The sequence below is a fragment of the Octodon degus genome, unplaced genomic scaffold, assembly GCF_000260255.1.
Source record: "Octodon degus isolate 3935 unplaced genomic scaffold, OctDeg1.0 scaffold00036, whole genome shotgun sequence".
NCBI classification, from domain to species: Eukaryota; Metazoa; Chordata; class Mammalia; order Rodentia; family Octodontidae; genus Octodon; species Octodon degus.
Window position 1 is genome coordinate 6,142,786 of NW_004524612.1, and position 27,152 is coordinate 6,169,937.

General features: G+C 41.7%; 1 protein-coding gene across 5 annotated transcripts in view; it reads left to right on the forward strand.

Moving 5' to 3' along the window:
- Positions 1-508: 508 nt before the first annotated feature.
- Ints10 (integrator complex subunit 10) overlaps positions 509-27,152 on the forward strand; it is a 29,781-nt gene continuing 3,137 nt past the window's right edge. The window contains exons 1-16 of one of the 5 annotated variants that reach the window (XM_023714650.1): positions 509-1,040; positions 1,314-1,381; positions 3,157-3,260; positions 4,064-4,203; positions 5,182-5,263; positions 5,729-5,869; positions 8,187-8,358; positions 9,917-10,086; positions 10,828-10,961; positions 14,875-15,031; positions 16,154-16,236; positions 17,351-17,503; positions 18,374-18,482; positions 22,044-22,123; positions 23,190-23,352; positions 24,526-24,619. In XM_023714650.1, the coding sequence (XP_023570418.1) occupies positions 912-1,040; positions 1,314-1,381; positions 3,157-3,260; positions 4,064-4,203; positions 5,182-5,263; positions 5,729-5,869; positions 8,187-8,358; positions 9,917-10,086; positions 10,828-10,961; positions 14,875-15,031; positions 16,154-16,236; positions 17,351-17,503; positions 18,374-18,482; positions 22,044-22,123; positions 23,190-23,352; positions 24,526-24,619 (1,979 nt within the window). In that variant the 5' untranslated portion in view covers positions 509-911. The remainder of the gene's footprint in view (positions 1,041-1,313; positions 1,382-3,156; positions 3,261-4,063; positions 4,204-5,181; positions 5,264-5,728; positions 5,870-8,186; positions 8,359-9,916; positions 10,087-10,827; positions 10,962-14,874; positions 15,032-16,153; positions 16,237-17,350; positions 17,504-18,373; positions 18,483-22,043; positions 22,124-23,189; positions 23,353-24,525; positions 24,620-27,152) is intronic. The other 4 variants (XM_012514627.2, XM_023714648.1, XM_004630621.2 and 1 more) reach the window with 4 other exon arrangements.

A 27,152-nucleotide genomic window follows, 5' to 3' on the forward strand; every position in this document is an offset into this window, starting at 1 on the left:
GGGACAAAAGAAGTTGATAAAATTCTGAACACAGAACTTGGATTAAAAACTAAGACCACTTTCCGGTTCTTTTTTCCCATTTAACAGACTACTTTATCAACAAAGCTTACACTGTTTTTTTCTCTTCTCTCAAATAGAAAACAAATCTAGAGTTTTGGTGAAAGTGTACTGATTCTGGCCGGAGGCAATAATTTAAATTGTGGTTTTTTTTTTTTCCCCACTGGCCACATTCTGGTCCAAAACAAACCCCTTTCAGAGTGAGTGACTAGATTTTTTTCGCGGCTCCCAACGTATTTCGAAAAATATTCTCCAAATGCTAATGGTAAAAATAATACTAGCAACAGTAACTTCTCAATACATGCTTGTTAAAGAAACTAATAAAGACCAGAGAAGCACAAAGCGTGGGTGTGTTTACCGAAGAAAAAAAAGAGGCCAGCCCCAGCCCGGCCCCGCGCCCCCGCACCACCCCGCCCCTCCTCTCGCCTGCCCGCCCTCGGCGTTTCCTCACACCGAGGCCAGGCCCAGTCCCCGCATCCAGGGACACCCGCAGCCCGCAGTCCGCAGCCCGCTGGCCGCGCCGCGAGCCCACAGGCCGAGGGAAGGACGCGGCAAGCGCGCAGAGCAAGGCGCCGCAGAGCCCCGCGCGTGCTCTCTCACTCCACCGAGCCGCTCGGGACGCAAATCCTCCGTTTCTCCGGCGCTTCCCGGCGACTCGGGCCAGCCCGCACGCTCCCACCCGCGCCGAGCGACAGCGCAGCGCCCGCAGGCGGCGGCCGCGCGCGGAACCCGGATGGCCCTCCCGGCGCTCCGCGCGCCGCACATGCGCAGTGGCCCGCTCGGCCCGAGGCGGCGCGCGCCGCAGTCCCGGCGCCGGAAGCTCCCGGCGGCTGGCGGGTCCCTACCGCGGGACCATGTCGGCCCAGGGCGACAGCGAGTTCCTGGTGCAGCGAGCCCGGGAGCTGGTGCCTCAGGACCTGTGGGCAGCCAAGGCGTGGCTGATCACGGCGCGCACCCTCTACCCCGCGGACTTTAACATCCAGGTGAGTGAGGGCCGCGCGCGGCCGGGCGGGGGCGGGGGCTCCTGGGGTGCGCGGCCGCCCCGACCCTCTCCGCCCGCGTCCCTCTCGGAAGGCGGGGCGGCGGCCGGGGCTCCGTAGTGGGGTCCGTCCCCGATGGCGCGTCTCGCCCCTCTCACCGCCGCGGCAGCCATTTGTTCAGCGCCGGCTACTTAGAGACGTCGCCCCCTTCGGTCGGGGGAGAGACCCGCGTCCACTCCTCGGCTGCAGCGCTGACCCCCTGCCGTGTCCTTGCAGTACGAGATGTACACCATCGAGCGGAATGCCGAGCGGACCGCCACCGCGGGGAGGCTGCTCTACGACATGTGAGTGCGCCCGGGCCGCGGCTTGCCCCGCCGCGGCAGGGGTCTTCAGTTCCGGCCTGGGAAATGGAAATGGGGAGGTGGGAGCGATCTTCGAGGCCCCATTGCTTGCCCAGTGCCACTCCGAAGCCGACCCTTAATCTCAGACATGGCATTTGCAGAGAAGTTATTTTATCCTTGTTAAAACTTCCATCTAATAATTTGTTTTATTGGGAATAATGCATGTTCCTTGCAAACATTCGAAGAGTAAGTGATAGGATAAAAGGGGAAGCCCTTCGTGAACTGAACTAATGTTAACACATCATACACACAAACATGCCTTTGGGAGGAGTTACAAAAGTGAGATCAAGGGCCAGCCAAATAGCTCAGCAGATTAAAGCGCCCGAAAGCAGGGGCCCAGGTTTTATCCCTGGGCCTGTCATTCCGGCCTGCGCAGGGGCGTGCTGAGATGGCAATTGAGATTGGGCGTGGTGTGAACGCCTGTAATCCCAGCTCTTGGGAGGCTGTAAACAGGTGGATCACTAGGAGTCTGATCTAGTCATGAGACACTGAACACCCTGTAGAACCTTCCCTAAAATGCAAAAAAAAAAAAAAGTGAGATCATATCAATATTTTTTCTTATATGTATTTGGTACAGGGCCAACAGCATCTCGTCTCACTACACAGATCGGACTGGTAGTGATCCTCCTGTTTGCAGCCTCCCAAGCACTGGGATTACAGGTGCGTGCAACCACGCCCAGTCTCAATGGCCATCTCAGCGCGGGGCAGGGGCAGCACTGCACGCTGGGGATTGAACCCCAGCCTTTGTGTTCTGCCTAAGCAGGCACTTAGCCTGAGCTATCTGGCCGGCCCAAGAACATATCAATTCTGAAACTTGCTTTCTTCCCCCGTTGTCATAGAACCCTTTCCCAGTTTTTGAGGCCTTTAGTACTTCATACCCACAAATTTTTTGATAGACATTTAGATAAGCTTCTAGTTATTTAAAATGATGTACAATATGGTAGTTTGTGCCCATATTTTGGTGTTTTTTTTGTGAAAGGAGATTCTTAGACATCGTGTCATTCTATAGTTAGAAGATACACATATTCCATGTTTTGATCAGTTACCGAATTACTACCTGAAAAGCATCATCCCAGTATGTATTCTCATAAATGCTGTGTGGTGTACCAGTTTTCCCATACCTTTGCCAACATTGGATAGTGTCAGTCCTTGTCAGTCTGTGTTTTTTGAGCCGGGGTCTCACTTTGTTCCCCACAGTCATCATTAGCTTTTCTCTGAAGTGATCCTCCTGCCTTAGCCTTCTGGAGCTGTTTTTGCAAGCGTTCATTGCAATCCCTGGTTTATTAGTTGCTTTAATTCTTGCCAATATATAAAAAAGTGTGGTATGTTGCTATTTTGATTTTTGAATTTTTACTGTTTATATTACAAATAAGATTATTTCTGCTGTTCCTGTTGGCTATTTGTAGTCTATAATTTGAGCTTGTCTACTTTTTCTTTTGTTTCCTACTGTTACTTTTGTTTCATTCTTGCTGATTTTTAGTTCTTTATGTATTAGGGTTGCCTGTGTTTTTACTTATAAAAACCTTTTAAAACTTAGTGAGAGCCTTCCTTTTTTAAAATTAGCATTTACTTTTATATTTTTTATTTTAGCTTATCTTGGCATATCGAAGCGTTCACTGTGAATAAAGACATTTTTTCTTCAAATGTGAATGATTTGTTTCTTTTCGGTTACTGTGTGGAATCTGGGTTTTAATTTAATATATTCATTTTAAAAATAGGTTTGTGAATTTCCCGGAGCAGCCAGTGGTATGGAGAGAAATCAGCATTATTACATCAGCATTAAGGAATGATTCACAGGATAAACAAACCCAATTTTTAAGAAGTAAGGATGTAGTAGTATCTTAAATGTGAATAAATTACCATTTCTGGGATACCAAACTATAGATAGAAATTATGCTAAAGCGTTATGCTTGTCGTATTTGTATCCATATGTGTGTTTTATTCTTGCCAACTAAAGACTGTAATATTATCACTTAGTCCTGTGAACATTTGCTTTGAACTCTACAAGGTTCCTTAAAGGATGTGGACCTGTGAGCGTAGCAAGGGAATTGAATATATTTGTAACATATTTTACAGTAGCCAGAAAGCATCAGTAGATAAACCAGATCTCTGTAAGATAGAAGAGATGCGTCCCTAACTCGTGACCTTTTTCTTTAAATTTCTGTATTGGTTGCTATAGCAATCAAAATAGCGAATTCTGCAGAAAGTACAAAAGAAGCTAGTTAACTGATTTCAGCTTAGACGTTGCATACTCTTTATCTTAACTTACAACAAGCAGTGCCATGACTCTTGACACATCTTGCCTGTCTTCTTGATCCAGTAAGAGCTCCAAATGCTTTATGGTCACTCAGGAAACATCTTGAGCCAAGTATCATGCAATTCAAAACGCTGCCACGTTGTAGGTAAAATTAATGTAGAGTTTGCTTAATGTAGCATCCAGAATATATTTGAGGGGTTCCTTGTGTCAAACTTGCCATGGAAAGGGATGTCAGTGGAAGGAGGTAATGAGGAAACTGTCTGGACATAGTGATACTTTACTGTTCTGTACATGAAAATGCCTTCCTTACCACTGTTGCTTTAGTATTTTCTGAAAGAATTTCTAAAGGTGAAATGTGTTGTGTACAGGCTTATTTGAAACTCTTCCTGGTCGGATCCAGTGTGAAATGTTACTAAAGGTCACAGAACAATGCTTCGACACATTGGAACGATCAGAAATGTTACTCCTGCTTCTGAGGCGCTTCCCTGAAACAGTAGTGCAACATGGGGTAAGAGTGCTCTTTCCTTTTTGTAAGAGAAAACAAAACTGATTTGCAATTGATTCATCAGTATGGTAGAGCTCTAGTGAACGTGGTGCTGGAGCAGAGAACCGAGGAGCCCTGGATAAGATGGAACTTATGTCAGGAGCTTCCTGGTCAGATAAGCTAAGAAGACAACATTGTTCTCAAGCTTTGATTGTATGTTTCCAGGAGAAATGTTGTGCCAGCGTAAGGAAATAATAACCAAACTCTGACATAGTACTTACTTGCGATCTGTAGAGTTGGAAAAAAGTCCATTTCGTTTGTATTTGAGAATATATTGAGTTAAACGAGCCTCACAGTTTCTGGTCTTAGCAGTGAGGCTATTCATGTGCTTCTGCCCTGTGGACCCTGTTTTCTCTCCATTCTTGCTCTTCCTTCCGTCTCTGGTAATTACTGAGTGCTGTTGGCAGGCATTTGTAAGTGCTAGGCCTCTGCTAAAGAAAGCACATCTTAAATGTTTTTGTAACTTCACATAGCCAATCAGTAGTGAAGATTTAAACCATTCTTTGCATTCCTCGTCTCTTGGTCACTCTTTCCGGTGCCATCTTTCGGGCTTCTTTGGGTTAGTTTCTACCATTACAAAGTGCCAGGCATGGAGTAGAATAAAACACAAGCAATTCTCTCATGGTTCTTAACAAATTCAAAAGCTCTCACAAAAGCAAGACTGTAGGAAGGAATTCAGATGTGGATGTACTGTTACATTTTCTAGTCTTTGAAGTGTAGTAAGGGCCAGGGAGATAGCTCAGTGGCATAAGCACCTGCCTGGCAAACACAAGTCCAGAGTTTGATCCCTGGTACCAAAAAAAAATGAAGTGTGATAATTTTTTTCTCAGAGAAGTTTTCTTATACAACCTGTGGTAAATTTAAAATAAATTTATCCCTGTTTATGTAATTCTGACATCTTAAAGTGTGCATAATTAAATGATTCATTTTATTTTGAAATAGTTTGGCCTCGGGGAGGTACTATTAGATGCTGAAACTGTTGAAGAACAAGAGTCTCCTGTTAACTGCTTTAGAAAATTATTTGGTAAGAAAAGTCATATTTTGTATTACTTCCTAATGGTAAATAGAATATAACGGAATAAGGTTTTTTGTGGAAAGTAAAGGAAAGCTTTCTATTATGAAGTTTCAATCCTGTTTATCTTCTCAGTTCAGAAAGAATTTTAGAACTTTTATTTGTAAATGTTTGATAACCTCTGAAAGCATGGGTAGAAATAGAGGTAAACATACAGCATCCACCTAGTGTAGCTACCACTGGTGTGAGCATGGACCTTTACCTGGGATGACGCATCTATCTGCTCGGGAGTTTTCTCACTACCTCCTTCCTCTGATATTCCTCTCTGTGGCAGTGTTTACATAGATGTGGTACAAGGAGGCCCCCCAGTTTATTTTAGATGCTACATTAAGTGAACTCTTAAAATGAATTATCTTTTTGCCAGAGTCCTATGGTAGACAACCTGATCATTGTTTTCTTCACTTTCACCTTCAACAGTTTGTGATGTACTTCCTCTAATAATTAACAACCACGATGTTCGATTGCCTGCCAATTTATTATATAAATACTTGAACAAAGCAGCTGAATTTTATATCAACTATGTTACTAGGTCTACTCAAATAGAAAATCAGCATCAAGGTAAGTGGGAATATCCTATAATTTTATTTAGACAGGCTTCAGTAAAATTGCAGATCCCAAAATCCCTCATTCTGACTACTTTTCTCTGGATATATACAGTTGGATATCATAGTTTTTCTTAAAGATTTTATCTAAAAAATAATAACTACAGTTACAGTATGAAACTTGCTTCTGGAATAGCTTCTGTCCCTTGCTTGAAGCAGTCTGGTTGCTGAGCTGTAGCAATAGGGCACTCAACTTCATAGGTACCACAGCTTAACACCACTTTTGGCTTAGTCCAGTGGCCAGCTGTTCATGTACACATGGTGCTTATTGAGGACAAGTTTGTTTTTGGGGGGTTTGTTTGTTTGTTTAGTTGGTTTTTTGGTTTTTTTGCGGAACCAGGGATTAGACTCAGGCCCTTGCGCTTACAAGGCAAGCGCTTATTCTGCTGAGCTATCTCCCCAGCCCCGGGGGCTTTTTTTTGGTGGTACTAGGGATTGAACTCAGGACCTCCCGCTTGCCAGGCAGGTGCTTATGCCACTGAGCTGCATCCCCAGCCTCTTAATGAGGGGATACATTCTAGAAGTGCGTTGTTAGGCAGTTGTATTGGGTGCACATCATAAAGTGTGTACTTACACTCTGTCTTAGTTAACTTTCTCTTGTTGCTGAGACAAAACACCTGACCCTAAGGAGGAAAGGTTTGTTTAGCTCAAAGTTTATAGAGGATTTACTGCATAGTTGGCTGGCTCCAGTGCACATGAAAGAGTGGCAGCAGTTCACGGCAGTGGAGGACAGCACAAGCAACAATGGAGAGATAGTGAGACAAGCTTCTCTCTGTTTCTTATATTGTATCCAGCCTAGTGGGATTAGAGTGGCACCAGAGCAGTCAGTGAACTGATGGGGTTCACCCCTAATCTAAGCATTGTGCTACAGATTAATCACATACCCCAGATTCAGCCATCTCTGAGAATCCCTCTGGCCCCCCACATCTATATGAGGCTTTGGGGGAACATCCAGATACAAACCATAACATACTCCTCGATGGTGTAGCCTGCTGTATACCTAGGCGGCATGGCATGGCCTACAGCATGTTACTGTCCCGAGTACTGTAGGCAGTGATGCGTAGTGATAAGTGTCTTTGCATCTCGCATACCCAAACCCAAACAGAAAAGGTTCAATAGAAACACATTCTAAAAAGATATAAAAGTAAAACACCTGTTGAGTGTACTTAACATGAATGAAGCTGGGGTTGCTCCAGGCGAGTCAGTGAATGCGTGTGAATGCAGATGCCTCGCCATTCCCATAGGTTGCTGAGGCTTTATAAACACTATAGGTTACACTACATTTGTAGGGAAGAAGTTTTTCTTTCTTCAGTAGTAAATTTTTACTTAGCTTGTTGTAAATTTTTACTTTATAAACTTTTTTAAGGTTTTTTTTTTACTTCTTTACAATTTAGCTTAAAATATAAGAACGTTGCACCAAAAAGCATTTTCTTTATATTTTTATTCTGTAAACTTTTCTTTTTGTTAAAAAATTAAGATGCACATGCATAGCCTGGGTTACATGGGGCCAGGATCCTTCATACCACTGTCGCCATCTGCACATCTGTCCCACTGGAAAGTCTGCAGCAGCACTAACAGGCACAGAGCTGTCGAGTCTTAAGACAAAGCTGCCTTCTGGAGTCCTTCTGAGGGACCTCCCTGCGACTTCTGAGCAGTTGTCCCTCTTCAGAAGTATCACAAGTAGCTCACAGTGTTTTTTTCTCTCTCCTTCTCTTGCTACCCCTACCGCCACTATTTTCCATCCTATGATGACAGTAAATTTTTTTATTTTTATTTTTTTGTACTTGAAATTGAACTCAGGACCTTGTGCTTGCCAGGGAGGCACTTGGACCACTGAGCTGTGTCCCGACCTTCTGTTATAGATTTGCTTGTCAACAGAAACTGCACCATGAACTTTATAGTAATGAAAACCTTTGCTGTCGAGGTCATGTTTTCAAATTCTTTCGGGCACTTGTTTGATGCTAAACCCATCATTCTGTATTTTCTTGGGGCTTCTTTTTCTACAGCATGTTCCTTTGTTTTTGCCTCTTCAGCTCTGTTGACCAGACAATAGGAACTTTCAACTGTACTGTGATCTTTGGGACCACCATTGTTAAAACGGTTCTCCACTCATAGAAACATTGTTATAAGGTGGACAACTGTCATATCCTAGGGTCTGTGCTTTTCTCCTTTCAATGAGGAGGGGGACTACTTCTTTCTTTCAATGAGGAGGGGTACTACATAAATAATAAGCACGATGTTAATTGTAGGCTCCTTTTTTCCCCACATGTCAGGTGCTCAAGATGCCTCTGATTTAATGTCACCCAGCAAGCGTAGCTCCCAGAAGTATGTAATAGAAGGACTGACTGAAAAATCATCCCAGATTGTGGACCCTTGGGAGAGGTTGTTTAAGATTTTGAATGTTGTTGGAATGAGATGTGAATGGCAGATGGATAAAGGAAGACGGTAATAAATACATTTCTAAAATTGCCTATTAAATCTTTTGATTGTGTAATTTCAGTATCCTTGTTTAAGCTAAAAACATTATTTTTAAAACTGGTATAATCCTAGGTATATTTCTTTTTGGATGGATTTTGTGACACAATAATTATGCAAAAGAGAGTGGCTTACACTTTATCAGAAGATTCCTAGCTGAAGCATGAACCCGTGGATGATACTGAATTTGAAGCTCTCCTGGTAGTTCAGCAGCAGCATTGTCCCTGGTAGTTCAGAGAAAAGTTACTTGGATCTTTCTGTCATGAGTCTTGGGCTGATCACTGCTCTACTTCAGAAGAAGAAATTTGCCATTCACATGTAGACAATAAAGAATAATTTTAATGTGTATTTCTTCTCAGAAGAAATTCAGATGGCCAACAAACTTATGGAAACATGTTTTAACTTCATTAGTCTTGAGGGAAATTCAAGTCAAGACCATAGTGAAATCATCGTACATTAGTTAGAAGAGTCATAGCAAAATGACACACACTCACAAATACTGGTGAGGATGTAGAGGAAAAGGAAGCTTTTTACACCTGGAAATTTAAATTAGTACCGCCCCTGTGGAGAATAGTAAGGGGGGGTCCTCAAGAATCCATCCACAATGTGAGGCAAGCCTCCTACCCCTGGGAGACTACCCAGAGGAAGTGATGCCACCCCATCAGAGACACCTGTGTGTTGTGTTTATTGCTGCCCTGTTCGCAATAGCTTAGACATGGTATCGATTTTAATACCCACAGTGGATAAAGAAAGCTGATCCATAAGAAAGAATACTTTACCAATTGTGGTAAAATGGGTAGAACCAGCATACATTGTATGAACTAAGTTGGACTCAGAAAGGCAGATTGCATGTGTTATTTCTCATGAGAATGTAAAAATGTTGGTTAGAATGTATAATAATGATTACATGAGATGGAAAAGGTTCACCTGGGGGTAATGGGAGTTTAGATACTCAAACACAGTTGAATAGAAATAGTTCTGATGCACAGAACAGCAGGGTACTACAGTTCACTATAACTTTGTGGTGCTTGGAATTTGAGCTAGAACCTTGTGCATGCTGGGCAAATGTTTTACTGCGGAGCCATGCCTAGCCACACAATAAACTATTATCTGTCATGTGAATAAATTGGAGAGAGGAGCGTGAAGGCTCCAAGCATGAAATACTCGTGAGGTGGGAACTTCGGTGCCCTGATGTGATTGGTGCGTAGCATATAGACCTACTGAAATGTCACACTGTACTTTGTTACAGGATTATAAAAATCTATTGAACATACTTAAGGAGATAGAAATTTTAACTACCCTGATTTGATCGTGGAACACGATACATGTAAAGTGTATTACCACATTGTAACAAATTTGTGCAATTAAAATTATTTTTTAAAATTTGATTTTAGAAAGATATACAAACTTAGAGTTGTATTTGGTAAATGTAGAGTTTGGATCTCTACATTTTAAAGATTTAAAGCTTTAAGCCTTTTGCTGACAGGCCCAGACATTTGAGTAAGTTTTACCACCCTTTATTTTGCAGAAGCTATAGTGATATATTACATAGGATGAAGGACCTCTGCAGATACATGAACAACTTTGATAATGAAGCTCATGCAAAATATAAAAACCAAGTGGTTTATTCCACTATGTTGGTCTTCTTTAAGAATGCATTCCAATATGTCAATAGCATACAGCCGTCTCTCTTCCAAGGTTGGTTTACAAATTTTAGAAATATGGACTCAGTGGGGATGGTAGAGAGGACAAAAACACTCTCACCATTGCCGTTGGATCCAAACCTGGGGTGGTGCCAGTGCCCTGCTCTTTGTAGTTGGTTATTGCGTGTGGCTTAATTTGGTAGTTTTTATTTAAGATTGCCATTAAAATTTCCTATATCAAAGGATAGTATGGTATTGTGAAACTAAATACAGATATTGAATGCCACTATTTTGAAAAAAATGTAAAAACGCTTTGAAGTATTTACAAAAACATAATAAGCAAAGTTTTAGGTAAAATACAGTATGTTGTATACTTATGTAATACATATAGAGTGTGAATATATATCTTAAAACCAGAAATAATTAGGTGAAATCACCCATAATCTTTTCATTTTTGTATTGCCTTATAGTTTTTCATATATTTAAGTTTCATTTGGTGTTTATAACTATAATGTACATGTCACTTTTAATCTATGATAATATATGACTTGTGGTTATTATGAAAAAAATTACAAGTACATGAGAAAGAAACCACTGAGCAAACATTTATCAACAGTTTGGTACACATCTGCAGTATTTTTTCCCTACACATGTTTGCCTGTTTACCTAATTGGGATCACACTGAACACATTTTTGATGAGCTTTATTGTTGTGTGACAGCTGAGCAGCTTCTTGCTGATCCTGAGTACTCTCTTCCTTTCTGCATTTCATGTTGATGTTTTCTGCCCATCCATAGGACCTAATGCTCCAAACCAGGTTCCACTGGTCCTGCTTGAAGATGTATCAAACGTGTACGGTGATGTAGAAGCTGATCGTAATAAACACATACACAAGAAGAGGAAACTAGCTGAGGGAAGAGAAAAAACCATGGTAATTCTTTCAGATATAATTGTTAACATATTTTTTGATTTGCTAGAAAAGAATTTTGTAAAATACGGTTTTATAGTGATAAAAGTACAGAAATTGAAATTATGCCATATAATTACCTTAAAAGGGAGTGGAGCTCACTGAAGACAGTTTTGTCCTTTAGGGAATGTTTTACAATGACTAGAGACATTTTCTATTGTCATATCTCTGCTCTTGACGGGGAGTAGTTGCTAATTAACACATAGTGCACAGAGGTCGGGGATGGTGCCAAACATGCAGGACAGCCCAAAAGGTCAATAATGACAAGTTTGACAAAGCCTTGTGTGAGTATTTGGTTGTTTTTGACTGAGTTACGTTAATGACATCTATTTTAAAAAGCCAGAACTATGTTAGGTATCCAGAGTGCAGTTCTTCGGTAGGTACTGGCCTCAGAATGGCCAGGGTTGAGATGTCTGAAGAACATGAAATGCAGGGAGACTGTCAGAAAGGAGAGCAGCATTTGAAGTCTGTCTGGAAGGATGTGTAGAATTATGAGTTGGAATTGGAACTGAGGACACTTTACACAAAAATACCAGAGAACAGCAGATGGAGAACCATTGGCCTGCTGACTTGGCTGGGTAGCAAGTCTATGTAGGACAACTCACCTTTCTTGCAGTGAAATCCTTAGACTCATTGTGACATAAAAGTGGAGATGCCCCAGTTCAGGAGGCAGCATCCTTCTCTATCAATATTTTTACCTGTGCAGACCAAATGGCTTCTCTCGTGGCTCCCTGACCCTGCTACTGTAGACTAAAAGCATCCATAAGCGATGTATGCGCAACTGGTGTGGTCGTGTTTCAGTGAGACTTGATTTGCAAAAGCCTGAAGATCACGTAGTTTACTAATCTCTGCTCTAATTGAAATGCCCAGAGAGGAGCCAGGAGCCTTAGCTACTTCTTGTCCTTTCTCTTCCCTGTTTTCAGTATCTTTACTCCCTTTTTGTTCCTTGGGTGTAGCATTGTGCTGGAGTGATGTGCATTAAGATGAGATTAACTGGTTGTTGGTAGGCTCTGTAGTATAAAATGGATTGGAGCCAGGAGACATAAAGCTATTCTAAATGTATGTAAGGTTATTCACACTTTCAGTAATCTTCCCCAAAATACATGCATGCACAATTTTGCAGATTATTTCAATAGTTGTCAGAATGCTTTGAAACTTACTGTGATCCCCAGGTTGAGATCTCTGCTTGCTAGGCTTTCTTAGATGCTGTCTGCCCTCTCTTTACTGCTTGCCAGACAGTTCGGTTTACAAATGCTTTCACTTGTGAGCAATTTGGTTCATAAATACAAGCCTTTGGCAGACTTTTGCTTCTGTTTGTGAACTACACATCAGGCAGAATACATAACTGCAGACATCTTTGCCAAGAGTCTCGAATGAAAATTCAGTGTGAGCCAAGGAACTGCTCTTCCTCTTTAATGCTCTGGCTTATGCAGAAACCCCCCATGCAGACCCAGCCATGCCTTTCTTCCATATAGATCAACAGGTTGAGTGTTGATGGTTTTAACCAAAAGTAGTGGTGTGTCCTTGTCTAGTTCTAGATAAGTAACATAGCCCCAAAGGTCAGTTTCTTTCCTTTCTCATCACTGCCCCTGGCTGAAGGCATCACATCCCCTTACTAGGCAGAGTGTTCTCCTGTCCCCCTGCTCTCTCTCGCTCCTTCATTCTCTTCTAGCTGGTAGCCAGGGTGATCTTTTGAAACACCAACCGAACATCTCTTGCTGCCTCAGTGTCTGCCTGCTTCCCATCCCACTTAGGCTGAAGCCAGAGCTTGCAAGTGCTGCCGAGCGGGCCTTTGCAGGCTGCAAATGCTCAGGCCCCCACAGCTCTTGTGCTCTGAGCCCAGGCCTGCCTCCCAGCCTCTGCCCACCGAAACTGCTGTGCAGATGGAGTGCTTTCCCTCTGCTCTCTACCAGGTAGGCTCCGACCTTGGCCCGCAGGTCCCAGCCCAAGTGTTCTTCCCTCTGGGGCTCCTCTAAGGCCCTACCCATTGTTTTCTTTTTTACTTCATGTCAGTTATTTACAAAAGCCTCATTGCTGTGTATTTGTTCTTGTCCTTTTGGTTACGGTTTCCTGTCTGCTTCCCTTCACTGGAGCACAGGCTCCTTGGAACCAGGGACTTTGTCTGCTGTCCATCACTGGTCACTGTGTCCTGGACGTTTCGAACAGTGCCCGAGCCATAGCAGGTACAATGCCTGAGGCAGCATCTTCAAGGGAGTGGATTCCCATGGATCACTGCGGTTTTAACTAAACCCCACAAGCTGTGGGATCTCAGGAGGCCTGGGCGTCTCTTCTTCCATTTCCTGCCTGTCATGCCCTTCTCTGCCAGCCCTGTTCTCATCATCTGGCCTTCCAGTGCAGCTGGGATTTCTCTTAACAGATGTCATCCTGGGTCTTACTCTGTTTCTGTCCCAGTCTGCCTCTACCTGATGCAGATCCTCCCAGTTATCACAGCAGAGGACCACCTGATGGCCTACAGGCTCAGCTCACAGGTGTGTCTGGTTGTGCTTAGGGTTTTGTTTTTGTTTTACCTATTTTGTAAATCACTTGGCAGGTAGGCATTAGAAATAGCATTTCTCATAAAGGTCTGTATTCCTGACTTTCCCCTTTTCACTGGAGATACCCATAATGCTGGCCCACAGCTGGAGTGGGGTGCGGCTACTCATGTTAGACAGGCTCCTGTGACAGCCCGGATGGCCAGGGCTGGTGGCAGTCCTCTCCTGTGGGCAGTCTGTGCCCGTGTGGCACGTGCCATGTATGTCCCATGCGGTTACACTGCTGTTAGGAGCTTCAGAGTAGGTTTACTCATTTCAAAACTGCTTTCTCAGAATTTTACCAGCTGTGTATAGTACCACGCCATCCCTGGCCGCCGCGCACCCCCGGTCAGGGATCCTTTCATAAATTCCTCATCTCGCTTGGGAGAAATGTTTTCTGTAAGTTACAACACTAACAGATACAACATGCTTGTTAGTGTGTGAAGTAGATCGGCACTACTTGGCAAGAACAGGGCCCTGATGGAATGGGACACCTGACGGATGGGTGTTGTTGAGAATGTGTCATTCCCAGGAGAAGACAGGTAGAGCCCCCAGGTACAAGGACGAGCAGGATACTGAGCTCTAAAGCACAAGGGAAAGACTGGTGGCGGGCAGCAGACACTAACGGCGGTGTGTTGCGGCCTCTTGTGGGCTTGGCTTTGGGAACAGAGCTTCTAGCTAATGTACTGCTGTGTATTTAAAACTCACCATAGTGTAGTAAAAATCTTTAGGAATAATTTGGGTTTTTGAAATAATAAAATAGCATAGGGCAATAAAAGATTCAAGACATTCTTAGCAAAATCATTCAGTGGGGCTGTTTTACCCCCCTGCATTTCGGCATTGTGTCCGGTGGAGCCCAGTGACATCTTCATAGTCCCCTTTCTCTGCCACCCTCACTATTCCTCAGCTTGTATGACTTGAGATGAAGAGCACACAAGGTAGGAAGGGCTGCTTCTCTAGAACTGTGTCTTATGGACTCCCGCTTCAGTCTTAGTCCACTGCGTGAGAAGCTATTCTTGCGAAGCAAACTAAACAATATCACGTATTAAGGTGAAAAAGTAATAAAGCAAAGGCTAAGTTTTATCTTTCTACCTAACAATCTAATTCTTGGACTTTATAAAATGGATGGTTTGAAGTTGTTAGAGAAAACATCATTAAAAAAAAAACCTTGAGTCATAAATGAGTGCATGCTTCATTTTCAAAACTAAATTGTCCAATTTAAAATAATTATAGGCATGTTATATTCTTGCATCTAAAACCCATGATAGGCAGACTTGGCAGCAATAAATAAATGCTGCAGTGCGTGACTGTAACTATAGTTAATTGGGTTCCTCAAATTCTTTAAGCAGAGTTCAGATGATGAAGATTGTTCAGCAAAAGGAAGAAACCGTCACATTGTAGTCAATAAAGCAGAGCTCACTAACTCCACTGAAGTGCTGGAAAGCTTTAAATTGGCCAGGGAGAGCTGGGAGTTGCTCTATTCCCTAGAATTCCTTGACAAAGGTAAGACTGCTTGTCAAATTGGCGTTAACTTTTTTATGTAAAATTATGTTAAAACTTCTACACTACCTGAAATATCATTATCGCTTATGGCTAATTAAACTGAGTACACATTTTGTAGTATTCTTTTTGAACAAGAAATCAATCAGTTAATATTCAAATAATTATTTAGTCTTTATCTTCTTCCATAAGGATGAAGTTTGAGGGAGTTTTGGTCTTTTTAATACTTGTATTTGACCTTTTGTTTATTTTTTATTTCTTTTCTGCTGCCCTGTATCTTCCTCACACGTATTGTGTCTAAGAGGGCAGCCATTGCCTGGAAAAAGGCAAAATCCAAAAGTTTGGGAAAGCCTCTGTTTTGAGTATAAACAAAAAATTGAGGTTGTTCTATCTGCGAAATATTGAAGCTTACATGAGTCCTTTGTTGACCAGTACACATTTATTTTGAAAGTCAGGCCCATTACTTTGCTTTCAGCTGGTGAATATTCGTCCCTTGACCTGTCATATGCCAAGGCAGAGCCCCTGGCCAGTCAGATTGCGTAAGGTCATATTATCCAAGTCATTTGTCATCATTCAGGTCTTCTCTGTTGCTTCTGAATTTGTGAATGTTTGTGTAACAGTTTTGAAAGAAATTTTTCCTTTTGTTGTAAATCAACTTTTTAAAATATAAGTAGAACTTGTTAGTGTCATTGTGTGTTTTTAATTTTGACTGGGTAACAGTAAAATAGGGGGCACCAGGAAGATAGATGAGTGGAATAAGTGTTTGCCTGGCAAGTGCAAGGTGCTGAGTTTGATCCCTGGCACCGCCAAAAAAAAAGTAAAATAGGAACTTTACTAGAGAGAGCAGAGTAGTTTAAAGATAAATGAACTAATTTCTTAAAAAACACGGTTCTTGGCACAGGATATGCTTATAAATTGTCTGAAAAAAAATCATTTATTTATTATTAATGAGTGTTAGACTCTTAAGTTATGCACGAAATTGTGGCACATGTTTTAAAAATCAGAATTTAAAGTAATTATGCATCTTCTGGTAATGTGTCTCTGCCTCTTGTAGGACTTATTAGGTATATTTTTCCTGCTTTTGTATTACGTGTTTTTGGTGAATTTGTTTCAATTCTTCTCCAGAATTTACAAGAATTTGTTTGGCATGGAAGACCGACACTTGGCTGTGGTTAAGAATCTTCCTCACCGATATGATCATCTATCAGGTGGAGTGATGCACTTTTTTGGGTACCTATGTGTGGAGAGGATGATAATGGCTTCAAACCAGTTTTAACCAGTAGCTTTGAACTCACAGAGATCCTTCTGCCTCAGCCTCCTGAGTGCTGGGATTACAAATGTATACTATCATGCCTGGCTAATTTTTCTCATTTCCTGTTCATGATTATGATCCCTCTCAGAGACTGGCCTTGCATGTTCCGAGGTGTTTAGTCGTTAGTGGCTGAGGGTATATGATCCGCTTTCATCTCAAAATACTTTGAAAATGCTCAGACCATCCTTCCTTGTTACTTGTGGTATGTCTGCTCACCACTCCATACAGAAGTACTATTTTTGCTTTTCACGAGAAGGTCCATACTTCTCGCCTCACCCACCTTCCTTCTGTGCTGCTGGAGTCCTGCCTTTCTGTGCTAGCACAGGGGTTCAGAGCCTCGTCCCGGGCACAGCAAACACAGACAGCTCGTTAGTGCAGTGTGAAAGTGGTCAGGTCTGTCCTTCCATCCTCTGTGAAGAAGCAGTGGTATTAGTAGAGAAAACCTTCCATAGGAATGGTAGATCCAAAATGTATAGTGTCCCAGGACTTGTGTTATTTTATTTAAAGACTTAAAACCAGAAAGATTCATCTCTGTACTGTTGGGCCTCTTAGCTGTGGTTCCACATCCTCAGACTCCATCAAGCATAGGTAAAACAATAAGAAAAAAATGGTTGCCGCTCTGTACAACTTCTATTTCTTGTCACCGTTCTCTGTTCAGTACAGGTTACCAGCTGTTCATTACACTATGTATTGCATTACATACTATGTACAAGGAACTAGAGATGGTTAATATGTCCAGAAGAGAGTGTGCAGAGTGCATATAGGGGCCTGTGCCTCCACAGGTTTGGGTGTCTTTGGGGTGCCAGAACCAATCCCCCGGGGATTTCCAGGGATGGATGTACTTAGAAGTAATGTCATCCAGGTCCAAGTGTGTTGATGTTGTTCTGTTGCTGGGTCTCCTTTTTTCCTCAGACGATCATGCAGAGCTGCCTCATTTATCGTTAATGGGTGCTTGGTTAGCTCTGGAGGTCACTAACATCTTTTCCTTCCTTGCTGTTCTGTCTTCCAAGGGGCAGTATAAAAAGGCAATAGCCAGCCTGCACCACTTGGCAGCTCTCCAAGGGTCACTTTCTCAGCCACAGACTCCAGGACAGGGCACGTTGGAGCATCAGAGGGCGCTCATCCAGCTGGCAACTTGTCACTTTGCTCTAGGGGAGTACAGGGTAAGCCCCGGGCTGCACCCAGCCCTCACATGGACAGCGTCACCTGTCCTGTATCTCCCTAGAATGGCCTGATTCAGTGCCTCTGTGCTTGCGTATCATCTTCTGCCTACACTCATTACTTAGACTTTTGGTGAAAATCACAAAGATTTTTTTAAACTTGATTTCTCTTTACTGTAACTTTCACGGATTTTTCACATTTTTTTCTTTTTTCTTTTCTGTTTTGAGACAAGGTTTTGGTATGTATTTCAAGCTGGCCCTTAACTCACTAAGTAGCCCAGCCTGGCTTTATTTAACCTCACAGGACTCTTCCTGCCTTAGCCTCCATGTGCTACTGTGGCTGGGTAACTTTTCACATTTCCCTTTCATTGTTCTGTTTTGTAGGAAGACTTTTTCCCTCCCCCTTTCATACTTTGATCAAGTCCTGCCCAGAGCATTTCCTACTGGCTCAGCCTATGTGTATCTTGACTGTTGTACACAATGCTCTGTAGCGTAGCACTTAGTTCCTTTCTGTGTCTTCTTCATTGACTTTTTGTTGAGATAGTAAATGTTGACAGGCCAATACCCTTTTTTGGATGCTACCATGTTGTTAAACATGTTGGTGGTTTCAGTTAACGCCAGACTAATTATCTTTTGTTTCATTTTTTAACACAAACAGTGGGCTGTTGTACCCTCTCATACATACATTGTGTCTTATTTTTACTTTCTATATTCACTGTTGAGCAAGCAGCAATGGTCACATGGAGAGAATAGCATTGAGGCAGAGCCACAAGCTGCCCGTTGCCTGGCAGTTTGCTGAAATGTTCGCTGTGATGCTCGTGTGGTTTCAGTTCTGCAGCGTCCAGTTGGTTCCTTTGGTCTTTCTTCCTCTAGATGACGTGTGAGAAAGTCCTGGACCTGATGTGCCACATGGTCCTACCCATTCAGGATGGAGGCAGATCCCAGGAGGAGCCCGCAAAAGTGAAGCCCAAGTTTAGGAAAGGTACAGTGACAAATGTATTATTATTTTGTAAGTAGCTTTAGGCCCCAAGGCTGAGAAATGCTTTGTAGCTCCTAACAAGGTGATAGTACTGTGGTCTGCAGGGTTTAGCACATTGTGATTTGTGAAATGTTATTCCCTCGGTCGTTGGCTCCACTCTCAGAAGCAACTATGAATTTTTCTTGCAAACTTCACTTCCCGAGTTTAGTACTTCTTTGAATAATATGAGGGTTTTTTGTTTTGTTTTGTTTTGTTTTTCTTTCTTTCTTGACCAATTGTAGGCAATTTATAGGTGATGAACTAGGAAGTTTCTCTTGGTCTGTCTTTGGACCAATTTGTGTTTCATCTCATTTCACATTGCTTGAAAAACTGTATACCTGTTTCCATATCAAAAATTAGCCAAAGAGACACACACTGAATATAAGGAAAGCAGAAGACTGGCAACAATCATTCCAAGAGCAAAATTCAGTAAAATAGAGAACAAAATAGAGAAAACTGAAAGCAATTTTCATGAAAAAAATTTATGAAATTGATAAACCCTAGCAAGATTGAAAAAAGGGGGAATATAAATTAGTAATATAAAAAATGAAAAGGCAAATGTCACTATATATCTTACTCAAATGAAAAGGACAATAATTAGAGAATGAATGATTTATCCCGATAAATTTAATTCTGTTGAAATGGCAAAGTTCCTTGAAAAATACAGCTTACCAAAACTATCCAAAATAAAATAGAAAAACTAAATGTTTGTACATCTAAAAAGAAGTTAAGTTTTTAAAATCCAAAACCTTCCCCAACACAAAATGGGGTCACAGTGCTTGTACTGGTGAATTATATCACGTATTTAAGAGAACTAGCACCAACCCAGTACATACTCTTTAAGAAAATAAAGACAAATTCCCAGCTCATACTTCAAGGCCAGCATGATCCTGATAGCAAAATGCAATGAGAGTTTTACAAGAAAAGACCAATAAGTGGCAGTATCCATCATAAATATAGGTGCCAAATACTGAGTGCAGCTTAGCAAGCTGAATATTGAAGAAGAGAAGTATGTACTAGCCAAGGACCAGGAGTGAAAATGCAGCTAACGGACAGATTAAGGTAACTCATTGTGTTACCAAAGAAGGAAAGTCACAGTAATCTTAATACAGAGAGTATTGTTTGCAATTTTTAAAAAGTCGTCACTAAGTGCTTTCTCAACCCCACACTTAAATGTAAAATATTGAATTCTTTTCCCCAATACAGATATATCAACACTCCCATCACTTCTATTTCACACGGTGGAGATTTTGGCCAGGACAGTAAGACTGTAAAAGCATAAGGGTTGGGCCCGGGGAGATAGCTCAGTAGAATAAGCGCTTGCCTGGCAAGCACAGGGTCCAGTACTGCAAAAAAAAAAAAAGGCATAAAGGCTGAAAAATACTACACACAGGTGTGACTTTACAATTGCAGGTCTGGCTGTGTAGAAAAAGAAAGTCTGTAGAAAGCTTCTGAAACGAATAGGTAAGGTGGGGAGTATAGTCTGGTGGCAGAGTGCTTGTTTGGCATGGGTGAAGTCCTGAGTTCCAGAAAAAAAGCAAGAAAAGGTCACATTGCAGTTCAGTGGGAGAAGAATGCATGTATCCAGTACGTGGTAATAAAATGTTGACTATCTAGATGTAAAACGCAACAGCAGAGAGATGCCTCGTTGAGCTATATAAAAGTCATTTAAATTTTGATATTTAAATATGAAAATTTAAACTGTTAGAAGAAATACAGAAAACCCTTATGCAGACTTGGACTTCCAAGAGCACACAGAGCAGGGTGTGCTAGTGCACCCCTGTGATCCTAGGTACTAGGGGGGCTGGGGCGCCACCAGTGTAAGCCAAGCCTGAGCAGTATGCAATCCCATGTCTCATCAGCAACAACAAAAATAAAAATAAAAGGATTGGAAAATATATTAAAATTAAAATACTAACAGTATGGTCAAAGTGAATAAGGCAAACTCTAGATGGCCAGAAAACTGTCTACCACAGAAGATCAGCAAAAACATCCAAAAATGTGAAGTGCTTTATCAGATCAGTAAGAACGAACCTCCTGTAGGAAAATAAGCAAAGGGTATGAGCGAGGCAGAAACATGCACAGCCAAAAAGCTGCTTTTAAAAACTCCTTATCCTGTTAGTGGATATTATGTCTGCGTCTTGTACAACAACCACTAGGAAGACAGTATGCAATGTGTTAATTATTGGAACTATCTTACCAATTTGATTTGAAACTGTCTCATTGTTATTTGTTTCTCAATAAAATTAAGGAAAAAAATAAAAAACTTCTTATCCTATTAGTAATATGAGCAATGAGATTAAAATAACAAACTACCATTTTGTATACGTCAGATATAAAAATTAAGGAGTAACAGTACTGATTTTCATGATCTGAAAATAACATTATCCTTATAGTTCTTGTTATGTGTAAATTCATATGATCACTTCGGAAACCAATTGAACATATCCTGCTGTAGCAAATACCTCATCTCCTAGTTGTAACTTTGATGAGTATTTTTCAAACTGGGTACTCTTCCCACTGGGCAGTGAGTTTCAAGTGGGAAACTGATTTTTTTTTTCAGTGAGATACAGTGTAAACAAGTACATTCCAAGTAAAAGGATAAATGTTATTTCATAAACCGTTTATATAAATAAATGTTAAGAATGTCAGGGACACAATTCCTGTATACCAAATTGTATTTTGGCAGGGAAGGGCCAAAAAAGAAAGGATTTATTTCTTCTTATTTCTTGCTTCTAGATAGAGAAGGACTTAAACTATATAAAATTACAGCCATAAAGAAAAAGGTGTTGGTATAAATACCATTGCTTAAATTTTTTTTCCATAAGTGCACAGTAAAATTGTATGTATTTTTAATTGTTTTGGTTTTAATAGTGAAAAACTGGAGATCTCATTGTCTGCAATGAGGAGGATAAATAATTAGACCTGTAACAAGCAGAATACTACGTAATACTGAAATGAGGGAGAGTCCAAGTGATAAACCTGACACACCTGAGGTTAAGTGGAAAAAACAATTTGCAGAGGGAGTGACACACTGTGACACCATGTGGTGCGGTAGACTGGCAGCTGCAGACACTCCTCTGTGCTGCTGGTGGACACAAGCAGCAGGTGTAGGAGTGCACAGAATTGTGCCTTCCTCTGAGGAGGAGAGTAGCATCAGAGGAGACAAGAAGCTTTGACTTTGTGATGGTTTGTATTAAAATCTGGAAAATACTAACACTTTATAAAGGTAAGTGGTGATTACATCAGTGTCTATAATGTTTTCTATATGATTTTCTGTATATTTTAAGTGTTTTATAGTAAAAAATATTTTAAATGTGTTTGGAAAAAAAGATTGAAAAACGAAATATAGGGACGATCTAAAACCAGTTTCAACCTCACAATATGGTTGTGGTTTCACTTTATTAGAAATCATGTGACTGTTACTCTTTGAATTTTAGAAGGAAATGATCTCAGACATTCGCTTGTCAGAGATTTTTCTTCGATGGTAGTATTCATTAACATGAGTAACTCTGGACTTGCTAGGTTCGGATCTGAAGCTCCTGCCCTGCACCAGTAAAGCTATCATGCCGTACTGCCTGCACTTGATGTTAGCCTGCTTTAAGGTAAGCCGAAAGCTGACGAGCGTGAACACTTGCCTTAAGATATTGTGCTTATGACTTGCAGTGATTTGAGTGGAAAGCCTCCTTGACAGTTGTGAGGTGAATATCTTTAAAGAGTAGTTGATAGTGGTGGCAAAAGCACATGTGCTAAGGATGAGTAAATATTCATTAAATAACAATTGTACTAGATAAAGATGAATGGAAAACTAACCTCATGCTCACAAAGTTTACTGCTAACAGGGAAACCTGCAAATAACCGATAGTAATGTTGCTAAACATTTTATAAGTTAATGTACAGGTCAGAATTTATTAGCTGTTGAAGAAGGGGACATAAATGCCGCTGGTTTCACAGGGAAAGGGTGAATTTTTCAGCAAGATGGGATGGGTGAAGGCACCTTAGATACCAAGATCTACAGCAGCAGAGGCTTGACAGTGCCAGGAGGGTTCATGGACTGTTGAAAGGACACCAGGGCCCTGGCAGCTGTGGAACAGCACCAGGGGGAGAGATGCTTTGCTTGTTGCAAGAGCCAATGTGGTCTCTGCTCCAGTGCAACAGTTGCAAACTTCTTCATTGTTTCTGTTTGGGGCAACAGTGACAAAGGTCACTGGAATATGAAGGTAACAAAGCAGAGAGAAAAGCTGCTCAGAAACATCAGAACTGCCTTCCACGGGCGACTCCTAGTGACAGCAGCCTGGGCGCCCTGTGCTGTGAACACAGTCCCCAAATATCCGCAGCTATGAGCTGCACAGGAGCAGTGAGCTTCTTGCTTTGGAATCTTGAGAGTCAGGCCTAGAGAAGTTGAGTCACACTCTTAACACAGAAAGGAATTTGTAGCTTTCCTTTTAGAGGACAGTGGCGAGTGGACGGTGGGTAAAAGGCCACTTGGGGGAGAGGGCTGGAGAGCACGGGGCTTAGGAAGGAAGGTGTGAGCAAGGAGGAAGCATGAGCTAGAAAACTGGCCATAAGATTGGGTCACACACTTATGTGCGGCACTGTTTAAGAGCTAATAGTTGGTATGTTTTATCTGGTTTCCTCATGCTTTCCTTTCCCCGTGTAAACGTTTTGCAGCTTAGAGCTTTCACCGACAACCGCGATGACATGGCCCTGGGGCATGTGATTGTGTTGCTTCAACAGGAGTGGCCACGGGGAGAGAATCTGTTCTTGAAAGCGGTCAATAAGATTTGCCAACAAGGAAATTTCCAGTATGAGAATTTTTTCAATTATGTTACAAGTATCCTTTTTCTTATATAAGCATAGCAAATTCTGATTTACTAGAATTAATGAATCTGAGATTTTAAAAAAAAAAGAACCATTCTGGCTTGAAGTACTGGTTTTTACTATCTCTTGAGTGAGGGAGAGGGATGGTGGTTTAGAAATGAGTATGTACCAGTTGATCTTAAAGCCCTAAGAGCAGAGATGTATTCAAGAATATCAACCACCCGTTCCATTTTCCATTTCTACCGGGCTTCTCAGAAAGTACCCAAGATGCCAGAAGTTAGCCCATGAGTTCTGGACAGCGTGGAATGATCACTGTAGCCGTACAACAGAACAGCTCTGGGGCCCTCTTCTATCGTAAGATGCCCTGCAGCCTCTCCTGGGGCATTGCTGTCCCCTCGAGCTGTTAGCACACCAGTCCGCAGCTCTGCCAGCCCCTCCAGAGCAGCCACATGGCATGCCCTCCGCAGCAGGTGCCTGTTGTGCTAGGGAGCACTTTGCGTCGCAATTGCTTAGTGCATTATGTTCAGCCTTCACTTGTGAGATACATGCTTTTCTTCAAGTGTCCATAGCAAGAACTCTTAACCTCTTTTAGACAAATACCTTTAGAAAATCTAATGACAGCCTTAATTTTTGTTTCAGTTAAAATTGTTAAATGAACTAATTTTTTCAAGTTAAATACTTAATAAGAGAGTTATCAGGGAGTTACATGATTTTTCACCAGAAAAATGTGTATAGGAATATCAAATGTTGCTTGAAATTTTCTGGATTTATAGAAGCTTCCACCCTGTAGCTTCTGTAAAGCTTTGCACAGTAGGTGTGAAGAAAGAGTCACTCTGTTTTTATGATTCATTCTGTGACCAAAAGCACTCTTCCCTATTTCCACTGTCTCTGATTCCTCATTAAGAAACAGTATTTGCTCTCACAATCATATAACTGTGCTAAACTATCTCTAGAGGGAAACATACTGTCCTAGTGTCCTTCAGCCTGCACATCATAAGCCAAGAGTTATCTTACAGCAGTTTGTTTGGGCTATGAGCTAGAGGTTTTGGAATCAAGCACATTCAAATCCTCAACCTGTAGTAGTGAGTGGAATGGTGACAGGTTGTCAACTCCCAAGAGCCCGTTTCCTCACCTTAGAATGCGGGGCACCTTATTCTCTGTGTGGTTAACCTGAATTTGGCTGTAGACATTGATATGCTGGAGGAATTTGCCTACTTGAGAACTCAGGAAGGTGGGAAGATCCATCTGGAATTACTACCCAATCAAGGAATGCTGATCAAGTAAGCAGACTCTCTTTCGTCTTCCAAGTTCTTTTTTGTTGTTCTATGAACTATTTGTAAATTTCTGTGTCTTTCAAAAACTTAATACCAAACCTAGTCTATTTTGAGTGTCAGTTTGACTCAGTACTTTTGGAAACATTTGTTTCCTTAATTAATTTAGAGAAAACATAAGTTTAAATTGGGGTATTTCTGTTAAATATGGAACTTTCACTAGATGGAAGTTTCTTTCCTAATATCTTCTCCTTTCTGGAATTTACACACTGGTCTTATAAATGTCTGATTAGACTTAGTGCTTACAAGTAAGAGTAGCCATGTTTAAAATTGCCCTGGTAGGAAAGACCATTAGGAAAAGCAGCTTTCATTTGTAAATTCTCTTTCAAGCCCTCCGAAAGCAGTTTTCATTGCTTGTAGCACAGAGTGCAAGAGCAAGGCCTGCTGTCTCCAAAAACACGCTTGCCCCAAGAAATGGTGGAGGTATGCCTGGTCTCAGACAGACCCCGCCTCCCACAGAATGGTGGTGAAGTAACAGGCGACCCAGATGAAAATGTCAGAGCAGTGACCATTTATGATTTTTAAATAGCTCATGAATCTTGCTTCTCTCCTTGGTCCTCATTGTGGTTTGGGTAATACGCCCTCTGCTGTAAGTGCCACGTGTAGCTTTATTCCACACCTCCACCTCTGCTTCCTGCACATTTAGTGTGTCTGTAAGTCAGTGTTAGAGTTACACAAGAGGCAGAACCTGAGTGGGAAGGAAGGATTGCGAAGACTGAAGACATTTTTTTTTCTCCCTCAATTGTGGAATAAAGGAATGTCTAGTTGTTAAAAGCAAATTTCATGTTTTTTTCTTTGTAGAGTCTTAGAAATATTGAAGGAGAAAAATAGATAATCATTCTGGATTTCTAAAGCCTTAGTCATGTGGTGCGTTTCTTTTTATGTCCTACCAAGAATAGGGTCTTATGGAATCCCTTCTGAAAAATGGAAGGATTGTTTTTTTCCCTTGATCTTATAAATGGTATTGAATTTGTAAATATTTAAAGTCAAGAAGCAAATGCTCCTTTCTGAAAACATGAGATCCTTATCCATAAGACTGCGTAAGCAAGATGGCCTAGACAGGCTCATCTTCCCTTCCCCATTTACTTTTCTGACATGATGGATCAAGGCTCAGGGGCAAGCAACCACGCAGTTAAAAATACTCTTAATGTTATATGAGAATAAAGGTTACTTTTTTGTGTGGGAGCCCGAGTGTAATCCCTTTTGTGTTATGATTTCTAGGTTTTGAAACCAAGTATGCAGTATGTGAGCTCGTCAACAGTCACAGTACAAATTGTCATAGTGTAGCAGCAGTCCTAGCAAAACCACCCTCCTCCCTGGGAATAAACCTCCAGAGGAATGTCATGTTAGGAGCTAGGCTCAACTGTAGCAGTTTGAAAGGAGAGGCAGTCAGCTCCCCAACTAAGTACCTGCCTGCCAAGTGCAAGGTCCTGAGTTCAATCCCCAATACAAAAAAATACCCCTCCGCAGCTGCACCTTAGCCTTCAGCCTTTCTTCTTGTCCTAGTTTTTCTTGAACTGAACAGTGTCATGGGTATATATAGACAACCCCTACGACACCCAGGTAACATCTCAGGAAAGGGTTATTTGGGTTGTTTGCATAAGGGGTGCACAATCTGCATCTCTAGACCTTTGAAGGATAATTCCAGGCTCACGTACTTTGTTTAATCTGACCCTTAACTTATTCCAACTTGCCAGGGAGACAAGCCTCTTAGGAAAGCTAGAGTTTCATCAGTGTGAGAACAAGAACAGGGATTGTCCCGCTCATCTGCCCTTGTAGGAGTTGCTGGGGCTTTCCTGCCTGCATGAGTCTCAGAGTGAATTTCAGACCTGCAGTTCAGAGAATGGATAGCTGAACTACTGTAGGAGAATGAAACTACATCAGACAGAGAGCTTTTACTAATAGAGGTCTAATTAGACTCTTGAATAAAACTATCTATATTCCTTTTCCCTCTGGGTTCCAAACAAATCCTCTGAAGCCATTGCAGACCTTTGGGGTGGTCCCTCCCGCTGAGTGGCAGATGTTGTGAGCAGAGTTCAGCTCCTTCCCTGGGGTAAGGTTGTGAGTCTGTCCTAGTTGTGGCACCTTGGCTCCGAGCAGGTATGGTACACACACGGCACCCAGTGCCTGACTGAAGGAGGCACCAGCTCTTCAGGTGCCATGTAGGCATGTTGCTCTTGTTTTAAAATAGAGAAATGTTTCTATGCTGATATTTGCAGTATCTTAGTTGTGTTAGACTGGACTGAAATGGAAAATAATAATGTCCTAGAGGTAATCACAGCTAATATACTAAATCTTTGTTGTTACAGAATTCTGCAAAGCTATGGGTCCCAGACTTTCCCTCCCTATTCCCATCAGTGTTTTTTTGTTTTGTTTTGTTTTGTTTTTGTTTTTTTTGTAACACTTATTTGATCTTGAAACTCACCCTTTGCTTACCAAAAATATTGCCAGCCCCTCTAGTCTTCTTGGAAGGGTGTCTCAG